The sequence below is a fragment of the Cryptomeria japonica genome, chromosome 3 (assembly GCF_030272615.1).
Source record: "Cryptomeria japonica chromosome 3, Sugi_1.0, whole genome shotgun sequence".
Classification (NCBI taxonomy): domain Eukaryota; kingdom Viridiplantae; phylum Streptophyta; class Pinopsida; order Cupressales; family Cupressaceae; genus Cryptomeria; species Cryptomeria japonica.
Window position 1 is genome coordinate 638192810 of NC_081407.1, and position 27474 is coordinate 638220283.

General features: G+C 38.3%; 1 protein-coding gene across 4 annotated transcripts in view; it reads left to right on the plus strand.

The window, feature by feature from the left end:
• The window catches only part of LOC131050157 (uncharacterized), a 197481-nt gene that overhangs the window by 37192 nt on the left and 132815 nt on the right, over window positions 1-27474 (plus strand). For all 4 annotated transcript variants that reach the window (XM_057984331.2, XM_057984335.2, XM_057984334.2 and 1 more), the window contains exon 3: window positions 15834-15906. In XM_057984331.2, the coding sequence (XP_057840314.2) occupies window positions 15834-15906 (73 nt within the window). The remainder of the gene's footprint in view (window positions 1-15833; window positions 15907-27474) is intronic.

Genomic DNA, 27474 nt, shown 5'->3' on the forward strand with positions numbered 1-27474 from the left:
ACTCTGTTGAGTAGGAATATCAAATCACTATATTCCTCTTTAAAATCTATGCACATAAGTGTCTTGGGAGCCTTGGAATGATGAGACCTAGGCTCAATCATCCACTCTTTGTTAATTAAATTCTTGCATACACCCATTTTCTTCGTGTATCTTTCTGCACAATCCTCCTCGGTCACATCCATCATGTCTATTCCGCGTGGAATTCCGAATAGCTCTGCAATAGCATCCTTAGCAAGGTAGGCGATGACAATGCCCTTAGGAGTCTTAATCATTCTTGTGAGCGGATCGTAACATCGTGCACACTCCAGGATAAGCTCACTGCACTGTATGGACTATGGGAATCCAACGACATGGAAAATGCCACTCTTCATAATGTTCGCATAGGCTGGGGAAGGAACTTGATCTCCGACTCCGAACATCCGACGCTACATTTGGTTGAAGTCTAGGAAATGCATGTTTGTATCAGTGATCTCCTTCCATCTGGATGAAATCCTTAGCTCTGGATAAAATCCAGTCTCCAACATCTTCAATAGTTCTTTCCTTTCCTTATATCCAGACTTTGACATCGCACCTGTACGAAGCTCGAAGTTAGACTTAGGAAAATAAATAATGTTCTTAATAAAATTCCTGACTTTCTAAAGATTTAGCTAATTTAGAGCATGGAGTTCGGAAAATAGTCCATACACATGGTAAATTTTAGCAATTAAGTTCAAAGTGTGAGAACACTAAGGCATGGAAACCCTCCATAAAATTCATGAATACCTCCTTATGCTTAGAAAATATGCAAGGTAAAATGCAAATGAGTATACCAGATAAATGATGACTAAGGAAAGGTGTGAAAGATTGTGTTTTCACACAATGTATGTCTGAACTCTGAAGACACCGTCCACAGTCAACAATGGAGGTCAAACTTTCCTGAAGACAACCTAAAAATCAGACTTTTAAAACATGTTGCAATCTTAAAAAATGTGCATAGACTCGATAAAAATCAGTTCTAATGATGAAAATAATCATAATCAGGAATGTAAGTATGGCTGGTAAAAATTTAATTTCTGAGGACAAGTCTGAAAATTGAATACTTCAGACTTACCAGCACCTTGCAAAGTAGTTAAAAATCCCTGAAAATGATGAAAAATGGCTAAGGAATCAGCTCCAAGCAAAATCGCCATAATGGTTAGGTGGCTGGAAATGAAAATTTCTGAAGACAACTGCCTAACAATGGAGTTTCCAGACCTGCAACAGCGATAAGATGGTTCTGAAAATGCACAGAAAATTCCACAAAATATCTTTAAATGCAAATTTCCTAAGTTGGAATTGGCTGGGCAATAAAAACTTAAGTCTGAAAATTAATGGTAGCCATTAATGGAGGTCAAAATCTGAAGCAAACCTCAGATCTGAAGCGAATCAGCAGGCTGGAAATGATGGCAGCCACCAAGCATACATGAAAATCACCAAAATGTGGCACCAAATCACTCCCAAACTAAAATCGAAATTTTCCCAACTATGGAACCAAAATGGAATTCTGAAAAATGTTGTCAATGGCAGCTTGGATCTGCAGTGGCAAGGATGGCAGCAATCTGGAAAATCGCCCAAGTTGGGATTGGATACCCCAAACACAAAAAAATGCCTTCCTTAGCAAAATCGAATTTTTCCAGCTATGGCGCCAATGTCAAATTCTGAAAAATGTTATTAATGGCAGCCTTGATTTGCAACAATGGAAGTCTGGACATCAAGCAAATAATGGAGGAAAATATCGCCCAAGTCTCCAAACATAAAATTGCCAACTTTCACCAAAAAATGCCAAATTTGGAAAAATCGCCAAAACTTAGCAAAAATCAAAATTCTGAAACTGGTCTTTAATGGTAGCAAAGGGGAATAGATCAACAAATTGGAAAAAATAAAGGAGGAAAGAATCCTCAACCCAACACTTCACTTCAATCACTTGCTAAAATTCGCCCAACTTGGAGAAAAATTGCTTTCATGGAGACACCTGGCAGAAATAATAATAAAATGATGCTAAGGCTCTTCTCTTATACTTTCTTTCACCTCTCACTTTCACCACACAAGCAATGTAGGATAAAACACTTGTATATATACTTGCTTGGTGAAAACCTAACTTGCTTCTAGAAGGTTAAAATATTAAATGATTATTGCAAGTTATTTAAATTTTGCTTTTAAATTTTAAATAATCGTTAATCATTGTTTAAAAGCAATTAAATGGGGCTCATTTATTAAAATATTGCAATTTAAGTCAAAATAAGCTTCCAGGGGAAAATTGACTTGGGTTGGGATTGAAAAATCCCTTCAAAAATTATTAAAATGTCAAAATTAGCCCCATAAGGGAAAATCGACCCTAGCTTGGATAAAAATCCATGCATAACTTCATCAAAATTGCACACAAAAACCTCCCAGAGGAAAATTGATATGAGCTTGGACAAAAATCCAGACAAAAATACACTCTACTTGCAAAAAATCATTCCCAGGGGAAATTCGATGGCAGTCTGGATTGGAAAATCCACACTCCAAACTCACTTAACTTGGAAAAAACCTCCCTGGTGGAATTTCGACCTCAATCTGGATGAATATCCAGACTCAAAACTCTTCAAAATATTCCCAGTGGAAAATTAATCTCTGTCTGGATGAAAATCCGGACAAAAATCCTTACAAAAATGCGCTCAGGGGAAAATCAACCTCTATCTGGATGGAAATCCAGACAAAAATCCGCACTAAGTTGTCACAAAAATCCTGGTGGAAAATCGACTCAGGCATAGAATCATCCTTAACCTTGTCCACACTCCAGTTCGCACTCCAATTTGCACTCCTGGTGGAAAATCGATGTTAGTTTGGATAAATCCTGACATTTAGCCAAATTTTAGCACTCCCAAGGGAAAATCGATTGGGTATGGATAAACAGTGGGGGAAAATAGTAGCCAGTATCGATTTCAGGGGAAACCCATGTGTAGTATGGATTTTGAGTGGGGGAATGGGTTGGGTAGTCTGGAATGTGAGGGGAAAAGTACCTCTAGCATGGAATTTGACCCTTTTACTCTTGGAATATGGATTTCCCTTAGGATTTTATCATTTTAACCACTCAAAATCACTCAACAACTTCAAATTTAAATTCGACTTAGGCTAATTTTCCAAAAATATGAGCAAAACGCTAGGAAAATATTAGAATAAAGTGCGAAATCAATTTAAATAATACCTTAGGAGTGAGAAAACAACTCCAAAAGGTCTGTGAATACCTTGGCACTTTAAAATCACTGATGGGCGTGTTTAAAAACACGTTAACGCTCAATAGGTCTACACTTAGACAAAAAACTTAGGATCATTAAAATATCAACTTTTGCAACTTGATCCTATAACTTCAAAAACCCTAGATGGCACTAGGCATGATCAAAACTCGAGACTCGGGCACGGGAAAAGCAAAATTGCCCGCTAAGCAACCAAAACCCTAACCTAACAACACGGAAAGCCGACAAAGAGGGGGTCCCCATTAGCAATGGGGTGATGTGTGAAAAGGTCACAAGAGGTGAAAGGATAGGTTAGGATGGGATGGGATTTAGGGAAGAAAAAAGGGGGGTTTATGATACAAGGAGTGGGTTAGGTTATAAGGTGTGGGTGTTGGGGAATATAGGATAGGATGATGTGGGACGTAGAAGGGGTTATGAGGGGCGTTAGGATAGGATAGGGGTAGGGATTAGGGTAATAGGGGAGTGTGGGTAATGAGGTTAGAAGATGAGGTTAGGAAGGTGGGTAGGGAGGTTAGGATGAGGCATATGGGGATACTGAATGAAGTTTTGGATATCTTGTAGGAAATGGAAGGGTAGTGGTAAGTAGGAATGTGAAGGAGGTTAAGGGATGGGGTATGAAAGGTGGATGGAGGATAGGAAGGTACGTGAGCTAGAAGGTATGGTAAATGGAAGTGAAGAGTGGTAGGGGAGGTGGAAATGGAAGGAAATGGAACGGTGAAATGGTGATGGCAATGGTGAGAAATGGAAATGTGTGTGATCGGGTTTGGGCACCCATTGACAGCGCTGGGAGAAGTGGAAAGAATTATGCCTTGGCTGGGCAAAGGGAGTGTTGAACCTCATTTCATCCTTAAGAGGGAGACTTGATAAGCTCCTGAGCAACTACAAACACAAGGTTAATAGCAAAGACTCGACAACAACCAACAACTAGGCTATAAGACAACTACCCTAGAAAGCAAAAAAGTGGGGGTCCTGTTGATGTGTGTTTTATGCACATAACATTTCAGAATAAAATACCAAGGTAATTTATCCTCTCTTGAACAAAATCACCTCAGATGCTAAGGGTAAGATCAACTAAAATGATTCCAAGGTTTCTACATGTCAGGTCTTGACGAGTGGGTAACTCAATGGTCTATGTGATTTGCTGTGCTCACTTGGGGACCTACACAAATGCTCAAATTATCTTCTTTGATCATGAAATATGCGGAATAGGTGTGCTGACAACTTAGGATTTAGCAATGTAGCTCCGGACTTAATTCTTACTAAAAAAATGGGCAAAAGGAATAGGGTTAAGGAAATCTATTCTAAGGCTAGGAATGTAGGAAATGATGAACAAATTTAGTGGAATCAAACCAAGCAAGGTCTCACAAACAGGTATTGACACAAACTTAGTGCAATCATCTAAGGTATACTTATGGATTTTCAAACTATTACCATCAAACATTGACACCATCCAAGTTGACGCTTGTCAAGGGATGCATAATAATTGAAGTTAAGCTTACTCAAATTTTTAGTTGACCACACAAGGCACACTTACCAACGGCAAGAGGCTAGTGGTATGGATTAAGGATTCCACACAAATATACTCAACAAATCTTCCACTCAATCTAACAAACATGAAAACAAATTCTAATGTAAAATTCTAATCTAACTTGGAGGAATTGAGAACCATGGATGCAAAACAACATTTGAAGAGCAAAATCACCAACAAATTGAACAATGATTTAGATTCAAATAGATGTAGCATATACCAACAATTCTACAAAAACTCTCTCTTACAAATGAGAGACAATGAGGTATATATCTCATACAAAATGGATGGCCAAGATTAAAACTAAATCAAGGGCCAAGATCATGCCAACAAAACCCTAGAATTGCCCTAATTAGGGTTTACATAAAAAATGGTGTTACCAACATATGGCCCAATAAAAAGATACCTAGTCATCAAATAGGGAATCTTCTCGAAGATTCCTCTCCGCATCTCTCTCTCTCTCCTAGCATACTCCAAGAATCTAGCCAATACAAAATCTAACTCCATGGAAATGCTAGGTAAGGTATCTTGCTGTAAATCAATCACGTCCAATGCATCCGAGCAAGCGTCCAAAGTGTTCTCCCAATCTGGCATGAGATTCTGCAAACTATGAACATGAATCAACAAAGAGACCAAATCATCCATCTGACTCTTCTTCAAAGAGTCCAGCTGACAAAAATACATAAGTTTCATTTTGTCTCTTAATTCAACTAAGTGTAAACCACTAGCATCACTAACATCAACAACCAATAACTCCTCAATTGAGGCAAGGATCTTCAACTGAATATCCTGAATTGATCCTTCCATCTCTGTACAACTCAGCTGGGCATTCTCATAAGTTGATTTCTTCATGGCCAATGAACAATACCAGCCATGGAAATCGTTTCTATCTCCACTGTGCACAATAATCTCCCTGATCAACGTGGACTTGAGAATCTTCTTCAAAGCTCTGAGGCGTGGAATAGTCCTCTCCTGGATAGGCCAAAATTCTTCCCAAACTGCCTCCAAATACTGGATTCTAAACATGAGCCGTGTTGTCCTATCATATGCCTGGACAAATTGAGTAAGGAAATCATCCGCTTGTTTTCTTGCACTTTCAATCCATTTCTCCACCTCCGAGAGTGTATCTCTCGCTGCCTCGTAGTGTGAATGTAATCCATGATCAACTGCAATAGGGGAAATAAGGGTGGGATTCTCATGCCTTATCCTTGCAATGTACTCTCTAAGTTTGATATTCTCTTCTCTGTACTTCTCCTTCTCTTCAATCTCTCTATCCAATCTTGCACTGATCGCCCTAAGGTTATCACCAACCTCTTGAAATTCTTGCTCTCTTATAGTACGGCCGAGGGCAACTGAAGTAATCTGGAAATCCATAGGAGTAGCAATGTTCGCCGTCACACCTCTCATAGGAACAGTCACCTGCGCAATCCGTATTCTTGTCTCATCTCTAGCTATGTGCGACAAGATCTCAGCTCTCTTAGGTTCTTTCTCCTTATTGCCCCTAGCTAAGTAGTCATCAATGTTATCAATAGGCTGTACCTCTATCATTTTCTTACTCTTTTCCATACTTTTCATCAGCCAATCAAGAATAGCGGTCATCTCCATACCATCATCGATACACATATCTCGATCAAGCCCCCACTCAATGCCGAGATAACATCATCATCATCATCAAGATTTCTCCTGGTCAAATCATATACCTCATTTCCCAAACTAACTTCCAAAAGGACAGTAGGGGATCCCGACTGATCATCATTCTCATTTGGTGGAGCAGATGTCGCTGTGGCATGTAAATCCTAAATATTCTCTGGTAGTATCACTGTGTTGGAACATTTCTGGGTCTCCTTGTTCTGTTCTGTCATTTCAACTTCCTTGATTGATGAGACACTGAGAGGTGGTGAAGGAATGGTAGGCAAAGGAATGATAGTCTTTTGTTTCTTCTTCTTGACCTCCTCAATCTGCTTCCCTCTGGCCTTGACTTCACCTGGTGTGTTCTTCCTTCTCTTGGGAGCTTGACTCTCCTCATTCGTGTGAATCCTGACATCACTGATAGTCCTCTGATCATCCTCGGAAGCGGAATCTTCCGGCTTCATCTTTTCATAAGTGAAGGAAACACCCATATTAACTAACTTATTCATCTGAATATCCACCCATGCACGAGAGAAACTCAAGACCTCTCTCATCAATATCTTCAAATCTATCTCTTTTGACTCTGACCAATTAGGCAATAAGATCGCCTTTTTCATTTCATTTTCATACTGTGTATGCGTAAGATCTCTGTCATCTAACACCTGATCAGGAATGAGGAAAAGTCCACACTTCCTCATGAAATCCACTGACATCCTGGACCACATTCGTCTCTTCATTGCCTGCTCGTCCATCAAGTTGGCCCAATAATCTTCTATGTCTGCCTTGTGGATGAACTTTTCTCCCTCGATCCTTCCAACTTTCTTGCCTGGATCAAATCTTTCTCTTTTCTTGAAGGTTGCAAATTGATAGAATGCAAGCTCCTCACTCGCAGTGCTAGTGGCTAAGGCAGACTGACAAACCTCCAACGTCTTCCCAACTGAAATAGGGAATGTCATGCCTGTCCCGTGCTTCTCTTTCTGAATGGAATCAAACTCTAGAAGCTGTCTCACCATTTCCAACAAGATCATTCTGTCGGAAGGATACCTAGGAAGTCTGAAGGGTTCGGATTGAAACCCATGAATCCTAAGGTACGTGAAAGTGGGAAACTGTATATACCACGATCCATATTTCTCTATTAGCTCCGTTGCCTCCTTGGACAACCTCCTGTGGATTCCGCCTTGCAACATCCACATGATGTACATTGTGAATACATCATTCACTCTCTTATAATCTTCAATTCTAAACATGTTCAGCCGTGGATAGCACTCATAACTGCTGAATTGTCCTTGCCCATTCCCGACTTCACCACTGCATATCAATCCTTTGTATATAACAAACCGTGCAAGCAGGTACACCAAATAGGAAGTCATGGAAAATGACTTGGACCGCTCTACATTCCTCAGCTGAAAGTCCAGATTGTCACTTATGATTCTAGACCAATTTATCAACGTCCCTCTAAGACAATCCTGGATGAAATAGAACATCCATCCATCGTATATTGCACCCTGCGACATCCCCATCACTCGGTTAAGCAGGAATACTAAATCACTACATTCCTCTTTTAAATCTGTGCACATGAGTGTCTTGGGAGCCTTGGAATGATGAGGCCTAGGCTCAATCATCCACTCCTTATTCACCATATTCTTACATGCATCCATCTTCTTCTTATATCGATCTTCATATTCATCTTTAGTTACATCCCTCATGTCTGCTCCACGTGGAATTTCAAACACTCCAGCAATCGTATCCTCAACAAGGTAGGCAATGACGACGCCCTTAGGAGTCTTGATCATTCGGTAGCGATGATCATAACATCGTGCATGCTCTAGGATAAGCTCACTGCACTTTATGGACTGTGGAAATCCAGCGGCTTGAAAAATACAACTTTTCATAATGTTCACGTGCGCTGGGGAAAGAATCTGGCTTCCAACTCCAAACATCCGCTGTCGCATCTGGTTCAGGTTCAGGAAATGCATGTTTGTGTCCGTAATCTCCCTCCATCTGGATGACATCCTGGATTCCACATAGAATCTAGTCTCAAGTATCTTCTGTTGTTCTCTGCTCTCCTTAAGTCTGGACTTCGACATCGCACCTGTACGAAGCTTGAAGTTAGAACTTAGGAAAATATAAATATTCTTAATAAAATTCCTGACCTCTCTATGATTTAGACTAATTAGGGAATGAAAATTAGGAAAATAATCCACACTCTAGGTAGATTTCAACGATTTAAATACAAAATGTGACAAGGTTAGGGTATGAAACCCTCATGAAATCAACACCTCCTTATACTTAGAAATTTTGTGCAAATTAAAGTGCAAAGGAGTATACCGGATCAAGAGTGACCAAGGAAAGATGTGTAAGGATGTGTTTTCACACAAAATTATGTCTGAGGACACCTTCCGAAGTCAACAATGGCTGCCAACAAACTTGAAGACAACCTGCAACTATACAAATTAGCCATGTTGCAATCATTCAAAATATGCACAAATTTGATAAAAATCAATAATGATGGCGAAAGCAATCAAACTCGAGAACATAGGTATGGCTGGTATAAGATAAGTTTTCCGAGGACAAGCAGCCAAAACGAATTTGCAGACCTGTGACAACTCTCAAATGGTTTGAGGATTGACTGAAAATGATCCCCAAAATGCCTCCAAGTGTAAATCGTTGAAGTTGTGGTTGGCTGGGCAATAAAGTATAAGTCTGCAAATTGATGATCAGCCAACAATGGAGGTTGCATCAGCTGTAACAATGGCGTCAAGACCAAAGAAACGGGACTTGGACTCGGCTCAGACTCAGACTCGGGACTCGGAGTCAGACTCAGCTTCAGACTCGACTGGACTCAAGAAAGGGAAAAACTCAAGAAATTTAGAGATTTTTAGAGATTTTGGACCCTAGTCTATGTTTGGCCAAGTCTGGCCGAGTCTAGCCGAGTCTGGCAAAGTTTGGCGAGTCTGGCCGAGTCCAGGCGAGTTTGGACCCCAGACTCGGTCGAGTCCGAGTCCGAGTTTGCTGGACTCGTTGGGGGTGACTCGGACTCGGACTCGCCAAGTTTGGGCGATTTCAAGACTTAGATCTGCAATGATCACAGCGAGTAGGAACAATGGCAGCCACCAAAAATGAAGGGAATCCACCAAAATATGGCACTAAACTCTTGCAAAACCAAAATCGAAATTTCTCCAACTATGGCGCCAAACACACAAGTCTGAAGATGTCTTTAAAGTAGACTCCAACATGCCAAATCAAGTCTGAGAACAGCAAGCAAGGATGGCGGCATCGACGGAAATCGCCTAAGTTGGAGGTAGAAATCCCCAAACACAAAAATCACCCTCCTTGGCAAAATCGCTACCTTACCAAAAATAGCGATACCTCTCCAAAAGTCGTGGTATAAAGTTATCAATGGCAGCCACCAAAAGTTGCCAAGCTGGAAAAAATAAATGGCAATGAGGAAAAAATGGCAGCAAGAATAGTCTTCAATCAATCACTTCACTTGATCACTTTGTCATGTCCCTTTTCTAGAGTGGACATTAGAGGCGGAGGAGTTGGCCTATCATTGGAGTCTCGTACGCTAGCAGAGGTTGATTGGGACTCATTCAGTGCATATAGTGATTGGATTTTGGCTGTACAGGCAGTTCGGAGCCAGTTTGGAGTAGTTCCTAGATTTTAGGGGGTATCCCTAAATTTTAGGAGGTCGTGACAGTTGCCAGTTGTGAGGTTATTCATGACCTTTTAGATGGTTTCAGTTTCAGGAGATTTGGGTGTGTTTCCTAGTTTCTAGGAGCATCCCTAGATTTTAGGGATGAGACTGCCAGTTGATCCATGATTTCCGACTTCAGTCACAGACAAGTGGTAGGTTCCGTTTCAAGCTTTTGGAGTCATTTGAGCCTTCTACAGCTATTTGGGATATATTTTTAATATATTTAAATATTTCCTAAGTTAGCGTTTAATTATTTAAATAAGGCTATGTTTATAGCCATTTTGGAGTAATAAGGGTTTTTGGCCTCATCTGGATGTGTATCCCTTGGTGTAATAACTCGTTGGGAAGGTCTTGGACTTTTCTAAATATTTCTCTTTTGACTCAGATCCTTTCGGTGAACGGATTTCTTTATATTTGAAAAAAGGTCATTTTCTATGCACTTGGCAACTTAAAATGAGAAATATAACATTTTAACCCTAAACGCCCCATTGAGTCACTTTTAGGGTTCGAGCTAAGTGGGAAGGTGTTATAAGGAAGTTGAGACCTAATTCTTATTATCTTTTACACATTTCATCTTTGATTTGGAGAATTTGCTCTGGAGAGCGATTCAGCATCTGGGACGAAAACCCCAGGGTCTTGCTTGTTTGGGACGTAGCCCCCAGCACAGTGGTTATTTGGTTCTTGCATTCAGTTTTCAGTGCCTTAGAGTTGGTACGACATCTTTTCTGGAGGATTCAGTGAACAGAGTTAGGGTTCAGCGTGGAGATTGGGGTTTCCAGCTTGGCATCACCTAACAGCTGTACGGCTGTACTTTGCAGCCATTTCTCTTCCCACGTGGAGCTATGTAAGAGCTTTGGATGTTTGCTGCAGCTGCCTTCTTGATTACAGTATTCACTCTTCATCCAGGTTGGACTCATTGCTTATTGTAATCTTCCTGGAATTGTTTGGAATCACTATCTGGATAATTATTTGATTTAAATAATCAGAAATCTGCTTGGTACAATTCTGATTTGGTTGTGTATGAACATTTATTTCCAGTACTCTTTTCATGTACTTGTTCTTCAATTATTACTTGCTGAAAAACTATCAAAAACACAAAAATAAACAAACCTTCTGCAACTTCTGTCTATTCTCTAAAACCATCAAATTAAACACAGGAAAATATAGTTTATTAATTTAAAAACTACAGCAGATCAGCAAGGGGATCCATCAGGGATCTTTCACACTTCCTCCAAAATCGCCAACTAGAGAGAAAATCGCCCAAGTATGGATATACTTGGCAAATTCAATAATAAAATAATGTTGGATCTCTCTCTATTTGAACTCACTTCCATCATCAACTCTCGCCACACAAGCAATGTGGGATAAAACACTTGTTCTTATACTTGCTTGGTAGAAACCGTTTTGCTTCTAGAAAGTTGAAAACATTAAATGCTTATTGCAAATCATTAATTGTTTTTTGATTTTTTAAATAATCGTTGCCTTTCATTAAAAACAATTAAATGGGGCTCACTTTATTAAAATATTTCAATTTAAATCCAAAATGGGCCAATTGGGGAAAATCGATCTAAGTAAGGATTAAAAAATCCTAACAAAAATCACTTAAAATCATCAAAACATCCCCTTAGGGAAAAATCGATCCCAGTAGGGATAAAAACTCCCATTGAAAATCATCAAATGTGCGCAAAATGGGGTCTAGGGAAAATCGATCTAGGTTTGGAATGAAAATTCCATTCAAAATTACGTCATTCACACAAAAATACCCCTCTGGTGGAAAAACGACCCTAGCCTAGATGAAAATCCGGACTCAAAACATTGAAAATCTCTCTCAGTGGAAAATCGACTTGAGTCAGGATTGAGTGTTTGCACAAAAATCCTCAAAACCTATCACAAAAGACCTGGTGGAAAATCGACCGAGGTGTGGAATCAAGACAAATGTCATCCGCAATCCTATCCATACTCCTTTGTGGAAAAACGTGGGTAGTCAGGATAAATCCTAACACTTAGTCAAAATTTAATGCATCTAGGGGAATATCGATCCTAGTATGGATTCATAGTGGTGGAAAAATGAGGCAAGTATGGATTCCAAGGGAAATCCATGTCTGGTTTGGATTTTGAGTGGGGAAAACCATGGGTAGTCAGGAATATGAGGGGAAAAGCACCTCTAGTATGGAATTTTGACCTTTTAACCCTTAGAATATGGATCAAAACTCAATAAAACTCAACTGGACTTAGGCAAATTCATAAAAAATTGGAGCGTAACATAGGGAAATTTATCGGGATAAAGTGCGAAATCAATCTGAATAACTTCCTAGGAGCGAAAAAACAACTCCAAAAGGTCTAAAAACACCTTAGCACTTAAAGTCACCAACATGGACGTTCAAAAGCATGTTACTGCTCGAAAGGTTTACACTTAGACAAAACTAGTATCATCAAAAAAAATCTCAATTTTCACGTGCTTGATCCTATAACTTTAAAACTCAAAACGACACTAGGCATGACCAAAATTCCGAGACTCGGGCGCAGGAAACATAAAATTGACCACTAAGCTGCCAAAAAACCCCAACCTAAACACGTGGAAAGCAGGAAAAGAGGGGGTCCCCGTTAGCAATGGGGCGATGTGTGAAAAGGTCACAATAGGTCCCCATTTGCAATGGGGCGATGTGTGAAAATGTCACAACACACAGCAACTCACTGAGTCTCCAAACTATGTCCATGCACAAATATGAAGACTCTTTTTTGCAAATGCAAAATTTACGCTGCCCTTGATTTTGCCCAAGTCAGCATCCATACTTCTTGAGGTAAAGTTTCTCTATGCAATGTCTGATCAATTTTCTAATCATGTTACAGTTTTTTTTATTAAATTCTTTCCAGTTAAGAATAAAAAAAGTTAAGATTTTGGATTTTCCTTGGTAACTAATTTTAGTCTCCAGTTTTGGGTGTCTTTCAAATTTCTAGTAATTAGTAGCTTTCATCAAAGTATTCTTGATTTCATTGTTTGATTGTTCAAAAGTAGGACTTGACAGTTTTTTAGTTGTTACAATCTTGGAATTGCTGCAGCATCAGTTTTTCTGTGCAGAATTCATTTGCTCTTTGAGTTTCAGATACAGCAGATGTCTGAATGTTACACATTTACATCAGTGATCAGTCTAAGATAATGTGATGTCCCCAAACAAGACTCCGTCAAGTATTGTTGATAGTGAGAAAGATCCTTGTATTAGTTTTATAAATGATAATAGTATCCAAAGCCAATACGAACTTAAAGATGATGATTGTTCACTAAGTGCGAATTCATAGAAGAACTTGATGTTGGTATGCTATTAAACAAACAAATCATTTGTTGAAGGTCGACTCTATGATGTACAAATGGCAGCACTTTGTTTAAAGACAAACAATGATTAAGACAAAGAATGAAAATGGGGACTATATATCAAAAGGTGGCAATCAAGAATAAGCAAAGTATTGAATAATCATGAATTTGATACTACAAGTGATGGATCAGATATGCAGGCAGCTTCGAAGGAATGAACAGAAATAACGAACTGTCCTAAACGTATTCATACGAGACAAAAGTTCCGTATAGAGATCGTAGCATGTGGTAAGCAATTTGTAAGTAAACAAAGGCAGCAAATTATGACTATTTAATGTGCAACAATTAAAGAAGGATATTCAATCTTCTTAAAGACATACTTATGAATGGGTATGTCAATAAGTCTGAAGAATAACGATTAGTAAAAGACAACTTTTGTTAACAGCAGACAATAAAGAGAGCAGCGATCATCCAATGAATGCACGGCAATAAGTATTGAAGCAGCGATAAGATTTTGAATACAATGATTTGAATATAAAGAACAGTGATTAAGATTATAATAAGTGGCAATCACTAGATTAATAAGTGGCAAGTGGCGGTCATGATAAGATTTTAAATGCAGTGATTTTTTATTTGTTAAGAATGTTTGCCTGTTATACGAGGCAATCGGTGATAATATATTACTATCAGCAACTGTATAAATCATCAAGTAAAGCAGTGATTAAATATTAATTATAAACAATAGACATCAAGCAGCAATTAAGACATTGAAAACACATGTCTTCTTGAAAAGAGATATCTAATTGCAAAGGCTATGTCCCTTCTATTAATATAAGGACATAAAAAGAAAGAAGTATGGAGGAAGGGAGAGTGTGAAGATTATATATTATTATTGAACCTGATGTGAAGTGCTCAGCTGAGCCTTTGACAGCCAAGTAAGGAGGAGGGATCTGCCCACCCATTACAAGGTAAAGACGCATAAGCACAAGGTGGAATAATCAGACACAGCTCCAATTATAGCAGAAGCATAAGGACTAAGTCAGATACAGCTATCTCTTTGAGGCATAGCCTCCAAGATACTCATCACAGAGACATATAGACATATTCTGAAGCAGCGCTTAAAGTTTATTTCGTTGTGTCAAACTATTTCTGTACTCAAATCAGAAGCATAGCATTATTATTAATTCCAATATATATATATATATATATATATATATATATATATATATATATATATATATTAATGTAAACCATTATGAAGTAGACTGAATGTATAATAGTAGTTGGTTCAAGTTTTAGTGGATCTTAAACTGTCTTATCAGAAGTAATTTCTTGATATCCCAAACGGGGGCATTACAGATTATTTCAGTTGGTGATGTTGAATTCAACCTGGGTTTCTGAAGTTCTAAATTTGCATTCATTGTGTGTTCACCTGGGATTTCAAGATGGGGGAATAAAAGAATTGCATTCTTTAACCCCTTTGTTTACTTTATGCTGTGAAAATAAAAAGGAAGGACAGTAGATAGGATATTTTTCATCCTAGGTCGAATGTGCATTATTACTGCTGCTTTGTATCTCATATTGTACTTTGTTGCCTAAGATATGGAAGAAGTCCTCTTTGGTTGGTACTCTTGAGTTTTTAAGGCAAAAGATTCTTCACACACCAAAACCAAAATATCATCTTTCAGAATCAACACCTATATGCACTTCTTTATGTTCCCTGCTTATATTGAGGTCCCTATGTTGTCTATTTGGGCCCAGTCCATCAAAATGTAGCCATCATAGCGCCTTTGGTTTTGGAGCCTTTGTTAGGCATTATTGTTTTTTGTTTTCTATCCCATTTTCCTTAGCCTACCCCACTTTGCAGTTGACAGCCCTCAATAGCTGCTAGATTTCATGCTGTCATATTTTTCTATTTGATCCATTAGATGGTTTATTTTAAAAAGTTTTGTACTGAATATCACATGCATACAGAAGTTTGTTTATAAGCACACCCGAGTGCCCTTAACTGTACTTTTTATTTTAGTGGTCCATACTTTTCATTTCTATTTGGCCCATTGAATTTTGGACAGCTTAGCTGTGCTTTCTCATAGTTGGCTGAATAGTACAACCTATTTTTACCTTTGTTCTGCAGTTTATAGGTCTACTTGGTATGTTAATAATTTTTTATTGCCCATGATAGAAGTTTACTCTTCAGCCTCATCTTCTTCCTTTCAGAAGTGTTGATTAATTTATCTCTTTATATTCTCCAAGTAAACCATTTGGCAGGATATCATGAAATCGTATTGCCAGGTCTATCTTCAAATTTTTTAAATTTGACTGAAAGGTGATGTGATTATGTAAAAACTGGGGTGACTTGTTTGGACCTTTGGTGCACACGTATAGTCATAGAGTCTGACTTAAATTTCCTTGCAGATATTGGACAGCATCAACTTTGACTGGATCACCTTACTATGGTTTAACTGCTGATGGCAGTGTTCCTGCTCAGGTATTTAATTTAATTTCTGTGTCCTTGATTTACACTGAAATTGTATTTCTTTTATCACCATTCAAATGTTATATGAACATCTCTTGGAAGAAAGCTCGAAACATGATTAACCTCTCGTATTGGCCTTATTAATGACTTGCCTAAGCTTTACTAATACTAATCTCTCTAAGCGATTACAAGGAACATTGAGATATAGAGCAAGGATAACACAAAAAATTATAGTATAATTCAACTTCTCATTCTTACAATACTGAAAGCTAATAATTCTGGGCTCAAAGATACTTCCTCTTGACTAGACCAAGTTGTAGTGGTAGTATATCCATTTTGATCTTTTACACATTTTAAAGCAACTAAGGATTAAGTTTTCTGAAAAGTGAAATTGAAAATCCAAAGATTATTTTGTATTCCACATGAGGGACAATTGGTTATCTCATTTAGTTTTGAAATGCTCTTGATGCTTTTAATAGAATTAGTATACTATATCAAGATCTAGCTGTGACAGAAATTGGTTGTATTCTTAGAAAGGTTTTGCGTTGTGTATGTTTGTGCAAAAGAGAGAGTGGCAGGGGGAGATTTGAAAGAATAACTGGTTATTCAATCATTTTATAATTCTTTATATCTGAGTTTACCAATGAAAGTTATTAGTGTATTAATTGTATGCTTTACAGAGCATTCCTTCTGCTTCCTACCCAAGAAAGATAGGTAAACATTTCTAATTTAGCTCTTATACTGCCTAAGCAGATGGATCATTGCACAAACTGGATTGTTATTTAAGCTATTATACAAAGTCTTTTTTAGTGCCTAAAAAGTTAACTTTATGCTTTACCTTCCATATTAGCATGTCTAAGAATGTATCCAAGTCATTTTCCTATAGACATTTGTATGTGTCACCAAAATAGTAGTTCTCCAGGAAATGGACATGTCGACAGTGCTCTGAAATCTCTGATAAGGGTCCATAACTGTTGGGCAAACTTGCAACCCCAGAAAGTAGGGCAAACTTGCAACCCCAGAAAGTATGCTGGATATCCTGCTCCTTGTTGGGCATAACATTCATCTAGGAATCAAGTTCTGTCTTAACTATTATTACCAGCCAGTTCTTTAAACAAGATCTGCCAACTTATACGACAGTAGCTCTTCTCATCCATCTGTCATCGTTGTTACCACCTCAAGTTTGAATTATTCGAATCTACTGCAGGCATGATTTGAAGCAAAGGATGTTGAACTACCAGTTATATGCTACTCCTTTCATCAGGATCTATTAAATCATATGGTGTTTGATTAAATATGGCTGTCCTTCAACCCTGGCAGCATGTTCAATCAAGGTGGGAAGATGTGAAGTTACACACTCAATCAGGATGCAATTATCACATACATATGTACGATGAAATTTATGTTTTGTATTGTGTGAAGAATAGGAGATAATTGTTAAAGTATCATGTGGGAAGTGGCGGCAACAAACCAGCGTATGGTAGAAATTAGAATAGAACATTTTCAGAGCCTAGTGTGGATTTCCTAATTAAGGAATTGGATGTTTGAACGAGGACGTCAATTTATTTTTTGGTTGTTGTGAAGCAATTCAAAGGAGGTCTTTGGGCTGGTGGCAAAATCCATTTGGAGGGCTTTGGGCTGGAGTTTGTTTTTTAGGTGATTATCTGGTTGTGAAGAGCATCTACTCGCCTTCCAGTGATGATGACAAAGGCAACACTTTGAAGAAGAAAAGACTTTGAGAAGAATGTGTGCTGGAGCAAGGTTGATATTGTTCTGGATAGCCATCCTGAGCAATGGAGAAAGGGTCTTTTCTGTAATACTGTTTCAAGGAAGTCCTTAAGCTGCCAAGGTTACCTCTGTTATGAGTATGATCATATTCTCCTCTTTTCTGAAGGTGGAGAAATGTATGTAAAGAACTACCAGATTTTGCAGTGTAAACTTTTTGAATGCAGTGCGGACACTCTAGAAGCATTCCACACTTCTTGGAGAGGTTTGCTAAGCACCAATTTTCATAAATTCAATTTCTTGAGAGCTTAAGAATATATTGGCATGGTCAAAATTCAAATTTTGTGCATTCTAATATATTTCTTGAGAGCTTGATTATGAATTTTGGTTGAGCTCCTTGTGTGCCTGGCTGCTTGAGATACTTGAGTTGCTTGAGCTGCTTGACCTACTTGAGGTGCTTGTGTGTCTGCATCAGCAGCCTGTGTGCCTACTTGTCATCTTTGTCAGCTACTACTTCAAATTTTATACCAAATCAGACTTTATGCCAAGTCATGGGCTGAATATTCTGTGGGGCCCATTCTACGTGATTTTCTTTTGGTGTCATTCCGAAATTTTGTGTAAACATTTGAAACACTGATTCACCCCCCTCTCAATGTTTCTTGTGTGATTCTCAGCATATCAGTCACATATACTTCACATCAATTCACATCCATCCCATTACTCAACTCATACATCCACACTCCTATATATACAAGATAATTCACTGAAACCCTAAACTAGGTTGGCCATAGACATAATGTACAATATTACGCAAATTGGATCACTTGGACCTATAACATCAAATGCGGTCCACTCCAGGAGATAGAGAAGACCCAAAAACATCATAACACTACCTTTCCAACTGATTCCAACGAGCTGCACATGCTAACACATCCTCTTAGGTTGGCACCAAGTGAAAAGTGTAGATAAACAATGTAGCATGCCAACCAGTCAACTCAAAACCATTCTCCAATGCACACAACTCAAAGTGGATCTACACACACCATGGTGAGACCAACATCAACATCACAACTCATCCACTAATATATGTCCGAACCAAAAAGGCATGTTCTAGATAGAACACATCACCTTAGTTAGCGGAAACCCAAACCAATTGACAAAACTGAACTCAAAACATCATAACTTCATTTCTGGACCGAACCATCATTAGAAAATTGAATCGGAACACTACACAAATCAAATAAACATGTCCTCCAAGCCATAGCATAGAAAACCACATATTAGAGATCCACCAAGCATTCTTCAAACTAGTTTTGACAGACATTCCATTGTCAGAAACAACAACAAAAAACTCAACCATCTGAGCAATAGAGGACTTGTAAACTTGATAGTACAATATACACAGATAATAAACATTATGTCTAGGACCGCAATCCATAATCTCCACATATTGGAGGAATGCAAAATATTCTTCCACTGAGACATTAAAAACTCTTTTTTGCATATTGAACCTTCTACTACACCAACCCTCCGAAAACACTTCATACTTACTCATTGTCATTACTAGACAACTCGACAACATTAAACCATACTTCTCTGAACCATTTGCAACACACAATGACATTAATGACAACACAAGATAGGTTGACATTAAAGACAACATAATACGACATCTCATTCACAACACAAGATAGGTTGATATCAATGACAACTCATTAACTCAAGTTTCCAACAGTTTGGTGTTTTTTGGGTGAGCGAGGAGAATTGATGGAAGTGCTTCATCAAAGTTTCCAGAAGGGCTGTTATGTTTAGGCCTTGCAGTGTTACATACTTTGTTTAAATTGATGTAATAAATCAACTTGTTTTTGTCTAGAGTTGGGCTTCTTGTTTGAGAGTATGCCCCTACAACTTGTGAAGTTGTAAGTTTGCCAGCCATAACAGCACTAGTAAAACCTGAATGTTCCACATCAAATAGCTTACTATAACCCTCACTAGGTTGATTTTCTTGTGTAGCATTTTTTAAGTCTCCTAGTTGTTGTGACCTTTTCACACATTGCCGTTTTGTGACCAAATCACACATCGCCCCATTGAAAATGGAGGCCCCTCTTTCGCTTTGTAGGTGTCGTAGAATTAAGTGTCATAGCTTAGCATAAAATTAAGGTGTCCTTTTAAAAATTAAAAATTCAAAAATTCAAAAAAATTCAAAATAAAAATTTCAAAAAATAAGAAAATTCAAAAATTTGGCTAAAAAGGCATGAGGTGGTTTGGCTTCCAGTTTTTTCGCACCCCCCTTCCAGTTTTTTCGCACCCATGTTACAGTTTTCTTGCGCCCCCTACCATTATTTTCACACCCCCCTTCTATTATCTTCGCACCCGCCTTCCATTATTTTCTCACCCCCCCTTCCACTCTCATCAACACCCTTTGACAATAACTGCGAGAAAGTTGGAAAGAAAGCAAGAAATGTGATCGGTTATGGAAGGGAAGGTGACATGTTTTACGATCCGATATGCAATGAATAAAGAGCCACAATGCGTACAAAGCATTCAATAACACTAAGCTTGCACAATGGGATCTTGCAATGTGATCGATGCAAATTGTAAATCCAATGGAGAATTCAAGTGACCGATGAAAGACATTTAATAAGACCCACCACACCAATGCAAGTATTCGAGATCAAAGTCTTAAAATCAGGGTGGCCAGCACGCTTGCAATTAAAAGATCAAAGGATTTTGAAATCCTAAGGCACGTCATTAATGAGGATGGTGGATTAGAGTACAAAGTTCTATATCAACCCGCCAGGATTGGTCAAACCACCGGTTTGCTTTGTAGATGAATTAAGTTCGATGAATGTAAGAGTGTTTCATTTGATGGTGCAAGTGTAATTGCATTTAATAAATTCAATTACAAAGCCCAAAGTCGTGCATAGGCATCATTATAAGGGCATTCAATACAAAGTGTTTGCTTAGAAAGGATAATTGCAAAGTGTTAAACTCGAAAATTCAAAACACTAAATTCAAAATCTTTCACAAATGATGAATGCACTGCATTTAATGAATGTTGCCTTGAAATCAAGAGTTGGCGATCAGATGTAAGGACGTGCTCTTCACCTCCCAAATGCCACGATTTTGATATTGAATAGAGGTGGCAGAATATTTCATTTGATTGAACCTCATATAATCTATTTGAGTTGCTTTAATGAATGAGGGTGGCAACTTCAATCAGATGGCATTAAATGACGATGCCCAGTGATTTTAAAAAACCAGAAGTGTCATTTAAAATCTGCGAGTTGACATTTAATAGAGGTGGTTGAGTTGTTTGCTATCCCAATTCAAGATCATTCAACGAAATTTGCCCAAAGTTGTGATGATTTATTGATTCCTATAAGAACCAAATTGATCACTTTGTTTGATCAATTTGTAATCGATTTGCCTCTGATTATCTATGATCGAATTTCACACAGCAATTGGAGACATCAGCGATCCGGTTTTGATCAGATCAAGATAGCGATTCCGATTTTGACATTGGCAATTTGACATCAACAAAATCCTCAAGCTTGCATTTTCATCAGCGAATTGCATTCTGACATCAGCGATTCATATTCTAACAGTGATTGGAGGGTTATCCAGGCACAATGAGTTAATCCCTTACACAAATCAATTGTGTTCTTGTCATTACAATTTCACTTTGGGCTGATTGATCAAACACACAGCAAATTCATTCTCATCAGCAAATTGAGAGATATCAGCGATTCAAAGATAGCGACTTTAATGAGATCATAAGAAGTGATTCTGATTTCATCAACAAATCGTATTTTGTTCAGTCCAAGTTCAAATCTCATAGGGATCTTATCTTTGACAGCGAATTTATCTTCTTATATAGGAGATGATTGTGTTGGGTTACAGCAGTAAGTCGACATTTTGATTACATATATAGCGACTTCATCTGGAGGTGGTGAATTTGAAACTCTTTAACCACATCGAACTCATTCAATCAGCGACTTTCATCTTTTGACTTCAATTTCGTAAGGAGTGGATCATCATACATCGAATTTGACCTCAAGTAGCCACGATTTCAAGTTCTGATCTGAACATTATTCATAGGATGTGATCAAGTGTTCCTCTTTGAAGCAATTTTGTGCATTTGAAGGTGAAGTTGTCACTGTGACATACAAAGGTTAAAGTCATCTCATATGCTCAGCTGATCAACAAATTTTGAAGAAACCAGTGTGTTTATACTAAAGGTTTGCATGTGACCAGCGATCAACTAGTGTGCGTATACACTTAGGTGTATAAATTTGGTTAAAATATAGAAACACTAGTAAATGAGTTCATTCTGCAAGTACATTTCAGATCTGAAATAAAGTTTGTTTCACCACTTTGTGTGAATCGTACCTCATGATTGATTTGATTCCTCACCTATTTGATGTACAAAGGTTTTGTTCAATAGGGTGATGGTGTTCAGTCAATAATTGGAAATACATTTTAGGTTCCTTAGCTTTGATGATCAATTTCATTTGCAAGCAATCATCGTTTCATAAAATTAACTTAGCCAACTCTTGAAGGTGCAAGATGGCTGGTAATAGGCAAGCTCTCATCAAAGAGGATTCAAGGAACGTCATCATGGAGTCCAAAATCATATCGTATTGGGGCAATGTGGGCAATCTCAACTTAGGCCAAATTGATATGAAGAAGTTTCAAGGCTCACTCTACACCACCAAACCAACAGGATGCACTAAGGCAATGATGGATAGTGGCATCGTCAAGGCGGCGGGCTTCCCTTTGGCAGTGCAGTGCAATGAACTCATCATTGAATGTGCTAGGCATTACGATTCGGACAGGAGAGTGATTGTGGCACCTGATGGAAGAGAGATTGCCTACCTTTCCGAAGAGGCAATCAGTGAGGCTTTTCACATACCTCAATTCAAGAACATGATATGCAAAAGCATTGATAGTGCAAGGGCAATTTATGATGATGATCCAGACAGATGTCAGGGGATAGTTAGCAAGTATTGGCTATTAAAGAGCAGGCCGCGATCCAACCAGCCAGGCAAATTTCACAGGATCTGTTAATTTTAACACTTTTAGATTAACTAAAATCAGAGAATCAGAATTTGTTTACTAATTAGGTTAATTAGTAAGGAGATTTATAGTTTCAGATTTAAACACTGAAGAAAAGAATGAAATAAAGACAAGACACAGTTACCTTGGGAAAACCTCCTAGGAGGAAAAACCCAGCCAGAAAAGATCCTCGGATCTGATTATGGATTATGGTTATGTAATCATTACAATACTTATCTCAAGAACTTGTAGAAATAGAAGTTGCTGTCACAGAAAGAATGGCAGATTGGTTGACTGTCATATGTGTGTTGATTGCTGATGGCTTGCTGCTCCTTTAACCCAGATTTGCAGACCCTCAAGGAATTCGCACTATCTTCACTAAGTTCGCTTTCTTCTAATGATGGAGTTAACACCTCAACTGGCAGATTCAGATTGCTGATATGACATATGATTTCTGTATGTGCAGATGTAGACTTTCTTCCTGAGGTTCGCATTATCCAGACTTGTATATTTGGCATGAAGTGAATGCTTGAATTAATGATTTGTGATGAGGGTTGAATGCTCATTTATATGCGGAGCGAATCCTTTTAGTATGTCGGCCTTGCAAAGTAATAAAACCTTTTAATTAGTTAATTCACTAAATTGCTTAATGCGAAGTTAGGATAGGCCCTATCATGAGGTGTGTAGATTTTAGTGAAGCGTGGAGGTGAGGCGTGGAGGTATAGGGCCCAACCCTTATGTGTTGGAGAAGGGGCTGGCCCCCTTAGGCGGATTTTAATGTTGCCCAAGTCAATTGGAATCCGCCGCCCTGATTACAAACAACAGGATCGACTTCAAGGAGGAATTTGGTGATCTAATCGCACTCCTTAGTCGAGTCTTCAGGATCCCGTAGGCCTTCCACTTTGAGGTTTGGATGCTCTACTTCATGGATATTGTATCACTAGGAAAAGAAAGGATCATTTGGGAAAGAATCATCAGCAACAACATTGATTTGCAATTCAGGATGCTTGAGCGAACAAAGCCATTCTACATGAGTTTGTATATCATATACTTGCTTGGGCTTATCAAAATGTAGGATTAACATACAGAGCACCGATTGGTACTAGATTAGGACAATTGAGAGCATGTGATTCATATACACAGTTGCATTATCTCAATCAGACACACTGCAGGAGAGCAAATGATGCTTTCACTATTCACATAACAAGGACATTGCAAGGTGGCATTCATCAGAGACTATACCTAGAAGCGCAGGAGTTCGTGGAGAAGTTCGGTGCATGGTTCATTATGCTTCCCAAGTTTACTTATATAAGAGTTTAGGGATGCTCGTGCCCACCTCTTATGCTACCAAGATATCCCACAAACAAATTGATACTACTTGAGTTGGTGAAATAGTTGGTAGCATACACCAAAGTACAAAAGAACAAGATGAAAACAAAGATTCATTTTCCTCGTTGATTGGGAAAATATTTGGAAGTTTGCCCATCTTTGTAGGCGGCAGAGAAAATAGATGAAGAATTGATGATTTTCCACCTTCAACCGTACATTTTGAGAAACAACTTTGATCCCTACGGCAACATCCAGAGGACAAGTGGGAAGAAACATGGGCATTGGTTACACTTAGAGGATCATTTCATGAATGCACTAGATGATTTGGAGATTAGAAGTAAGATGTGTTCAAGACTGCCGATTGAGATTGTCAGAGCAACTAAGGTCTTCGATGTTGCTAATCAAGCACAGGATAGTGGAAGACACCTCTTGCTAGTCTATGAGAAAGAGAAGGACAAACAAGTGAAGGTTAGTTGGGTTGACATTGAGGTTACAGATTTGAAAGAACTCATGAGGCCAGTACTGATTTACACCAAGCGATGGGTAGAAGCACAAACCCATATATTGCAAGATAAAGGCATCCAAGTGATCTGATGAGGAAGTGGAAAGTAAAAGTCAACATGCCCGTGCTACTCAATCAGCTCATTTGAGGGACTCTAGACAAAAGGAAGATAATGCGGAAGAACATCCAAAGAAGAAACACAAGTCAAGCTCAGCATCTCGACCTTCCTCTAGTACTTCATCCATACACTAGATGGAGATGAATCAAGCAGTTGGAGCAAACAGTATGAACGAATCTAGATAATCTACAAATAAAGGGAAACAACAAGTTGTTCAAAACATGATAGCTTTACCCAAGCCAGCAAATGACAAAGCAGGCGATAATGTATATGTCAACATTGAAGATGATGATGAACAGGAAGTCACATCTCCTCCATGAGAAGAGCAACAGTTGAAAGAGATATAGGTTGAAGAGGAGAGATCAGTTATACCTGCTTGGCTAAAGGAAATATTGTTAAAGAAGGTGATTGTAGAAGAAGGGCCAGATCCATTCGATCTAGGTAGCTACCTGGATAGAGATTATGAACATGAGAAGGCAGCCACCATGATGTCCAAGATGCCAAGAGATGAAGATGGATCTAAGATCATACAAATTGCCATTCCAAGAGTAGACAAGCCGGAGGATGAGATCACAGCAGAAGAGTTTGACTTTGAGACCATCAATCTAGGGCCTCCCACCATTGATCAAGCATTAGAAGACATGAATGATATGATGAAAACAATCAATGATATGGTCAAAATGGAAGTTGAGAAAAATATCAAGTTAGAGAAAGAGATCAACATGTTGAGAGGCTACCTCCAATAACTCAAGGTTCCACTAATACAATGTGATTCTTCAGCTTCATCACTACCTCTTCAAGATACAGTTGAAGATTTTGAAGAAATGAAGGCCTCATTTGATAAGGCTATGATGATTCTTGAGAGGAATCAAAGACTCAAGGTAGCATATGATGACTTTGTCTATACAAGAGACTTCACTAGCCCTATATTGCAGGTAATGAAGACTTACATCGAGACAAACATTGATAAGTGAAGGGATATTGAAAGATCACCCAATTTTCAGCTATGGTGTAACTTGCTTCGCATGAGGAGACCCATATTTGAAGACATCAATCTTGGGTGCACTCAAATTGATTAGGCAATCAATGCAATACATGATAAGATCTTGGAGGTTGCTGAGACTATTCTTGAGAAAAACAAGAAATAAGGAGTTGACATTGTTGCCGAAGATTTGGTGGATAGAGTGAAAATTCTCTTCTTTGAGCAAAATGGAACACTTTTCGAGAAGCAACTAGATGCCATCCATGCATTCACTTTACATTTCCAACAAGACCAAAGATTTTGGACTTGATTGCGATAAGACCTTCGCCACCAGTTTGGATGAAATCAGCTACTTGGAAGCGCAATTGGAGAATCTACCTCCAGTTTAAATAACCGAGATAGAATCTATGACGTCTAGATTCATTGAATTTGCAAAAAGAGAAAAGGATAAGGGCAACAAGATTCTAGAAGAAAGTTTGTTATGATCCTATGTGGCGTCATTTTTCCTATTGGAGGTTTTCCTCGTATTTTTTGCCAAATGGATGTCATATTCCCATTGGCTAGCATTTAATGTTTTGCAATAAGTTAGGTATTTTGTAATAGCAAACCCTAATTAGGGTTTAGGTGGCAAAATCTGGGCCCTTGATTTCAGTTTAATCTTGGCCATCCATTGTAATCAATAGCTCTATTTAAGCTCTGCTCATTTCATTTTGCAAATTTAATGGAATTTGAGAGAGAGATAAGAGATTAGAAATTAGAGGAGATCAATCAAAAGACTTTGAAGAATTGTTGTTTGATGTTTTTTGGAATTAATAAAATCATCGAAGTGTTGGTGACTTATTCAATTTTGAAGCATTTGCTTGTTTCGTCATATCTTTTGTGAGAGCTTATAATTGAGAAAAGACAAAAAAAGATTAGAATAGAATTTGCTTTCAAGTTTTAGATGAGTGAAAGATGCATGTGTAATTGAGAGTGAAGCTCCATCATCTAGATTCCATACTACTAGCAGTTTGTTGATTGCAAACTTGCCTTGCATGGTCAATTGGAATCACTAAGCCTAAACTTAACTTCAATTGCTATTTTTTCATTGGTATGCTTCATTTCGAATGTGTTTATGTTTGAAGTTAGTGATTTTAAAATCCTCAAGTTATCCTTAGAAGATTGCACTAGCATTGTGAAGATGTTCAAAGATACTAAAGCAAAGCTTAGTTGAGCTAACTTGAAATCACCCATTGTCTTGCACTCTTAGTTTAGAATAGTATTCCTAAACCCTACTCTCTTTTCACCTTTTTTATCAACAATCAGTAGAAGTAGAAAAGAGCAGAATTGCAAACATCATTTGAAGAACGTCATAACTATTGAGATTGAAGCAAGAAAGTACGTAAGTCTCCTCACAGGTACAACAAATCACATCAATACCATTGAAGCTATCCAACATGTTAAGACCTAACATTAGAGAACCTTGGAGTCATCTCAAGTGATCCTTTGCAATTCTTCAGCATTTGAGAGTCTTTTTATCAAGAGAGGATAGAGTGTCTTTGGTATTTTATTCTGAGTTGTATAGTGCATAAAAATACCATCAACACACCCCATTGCAAATGGGGACCCTCAGGTTTTGCTTTTTAGGGTTCTTAGCTGCCAATTTTTGAGAGTTTGGAGGGGTCATCCAAGTCAGTTAAGGAAATCATGCTCGAAACAATGTTTGAACGCCATCAAAGCGCTTAGAAGGCCCGAAAAGTCTAGACAAAGTTTGCAAGAGAAGGGTTGCAGCCTGAATCCAAAATTAATTGCAAGTGGAAAAAGGTTGGGGATACCAACCTTGGCCACGTAGACTTCAAGGATTTTAAAAGAAGAATGTACGAGCAG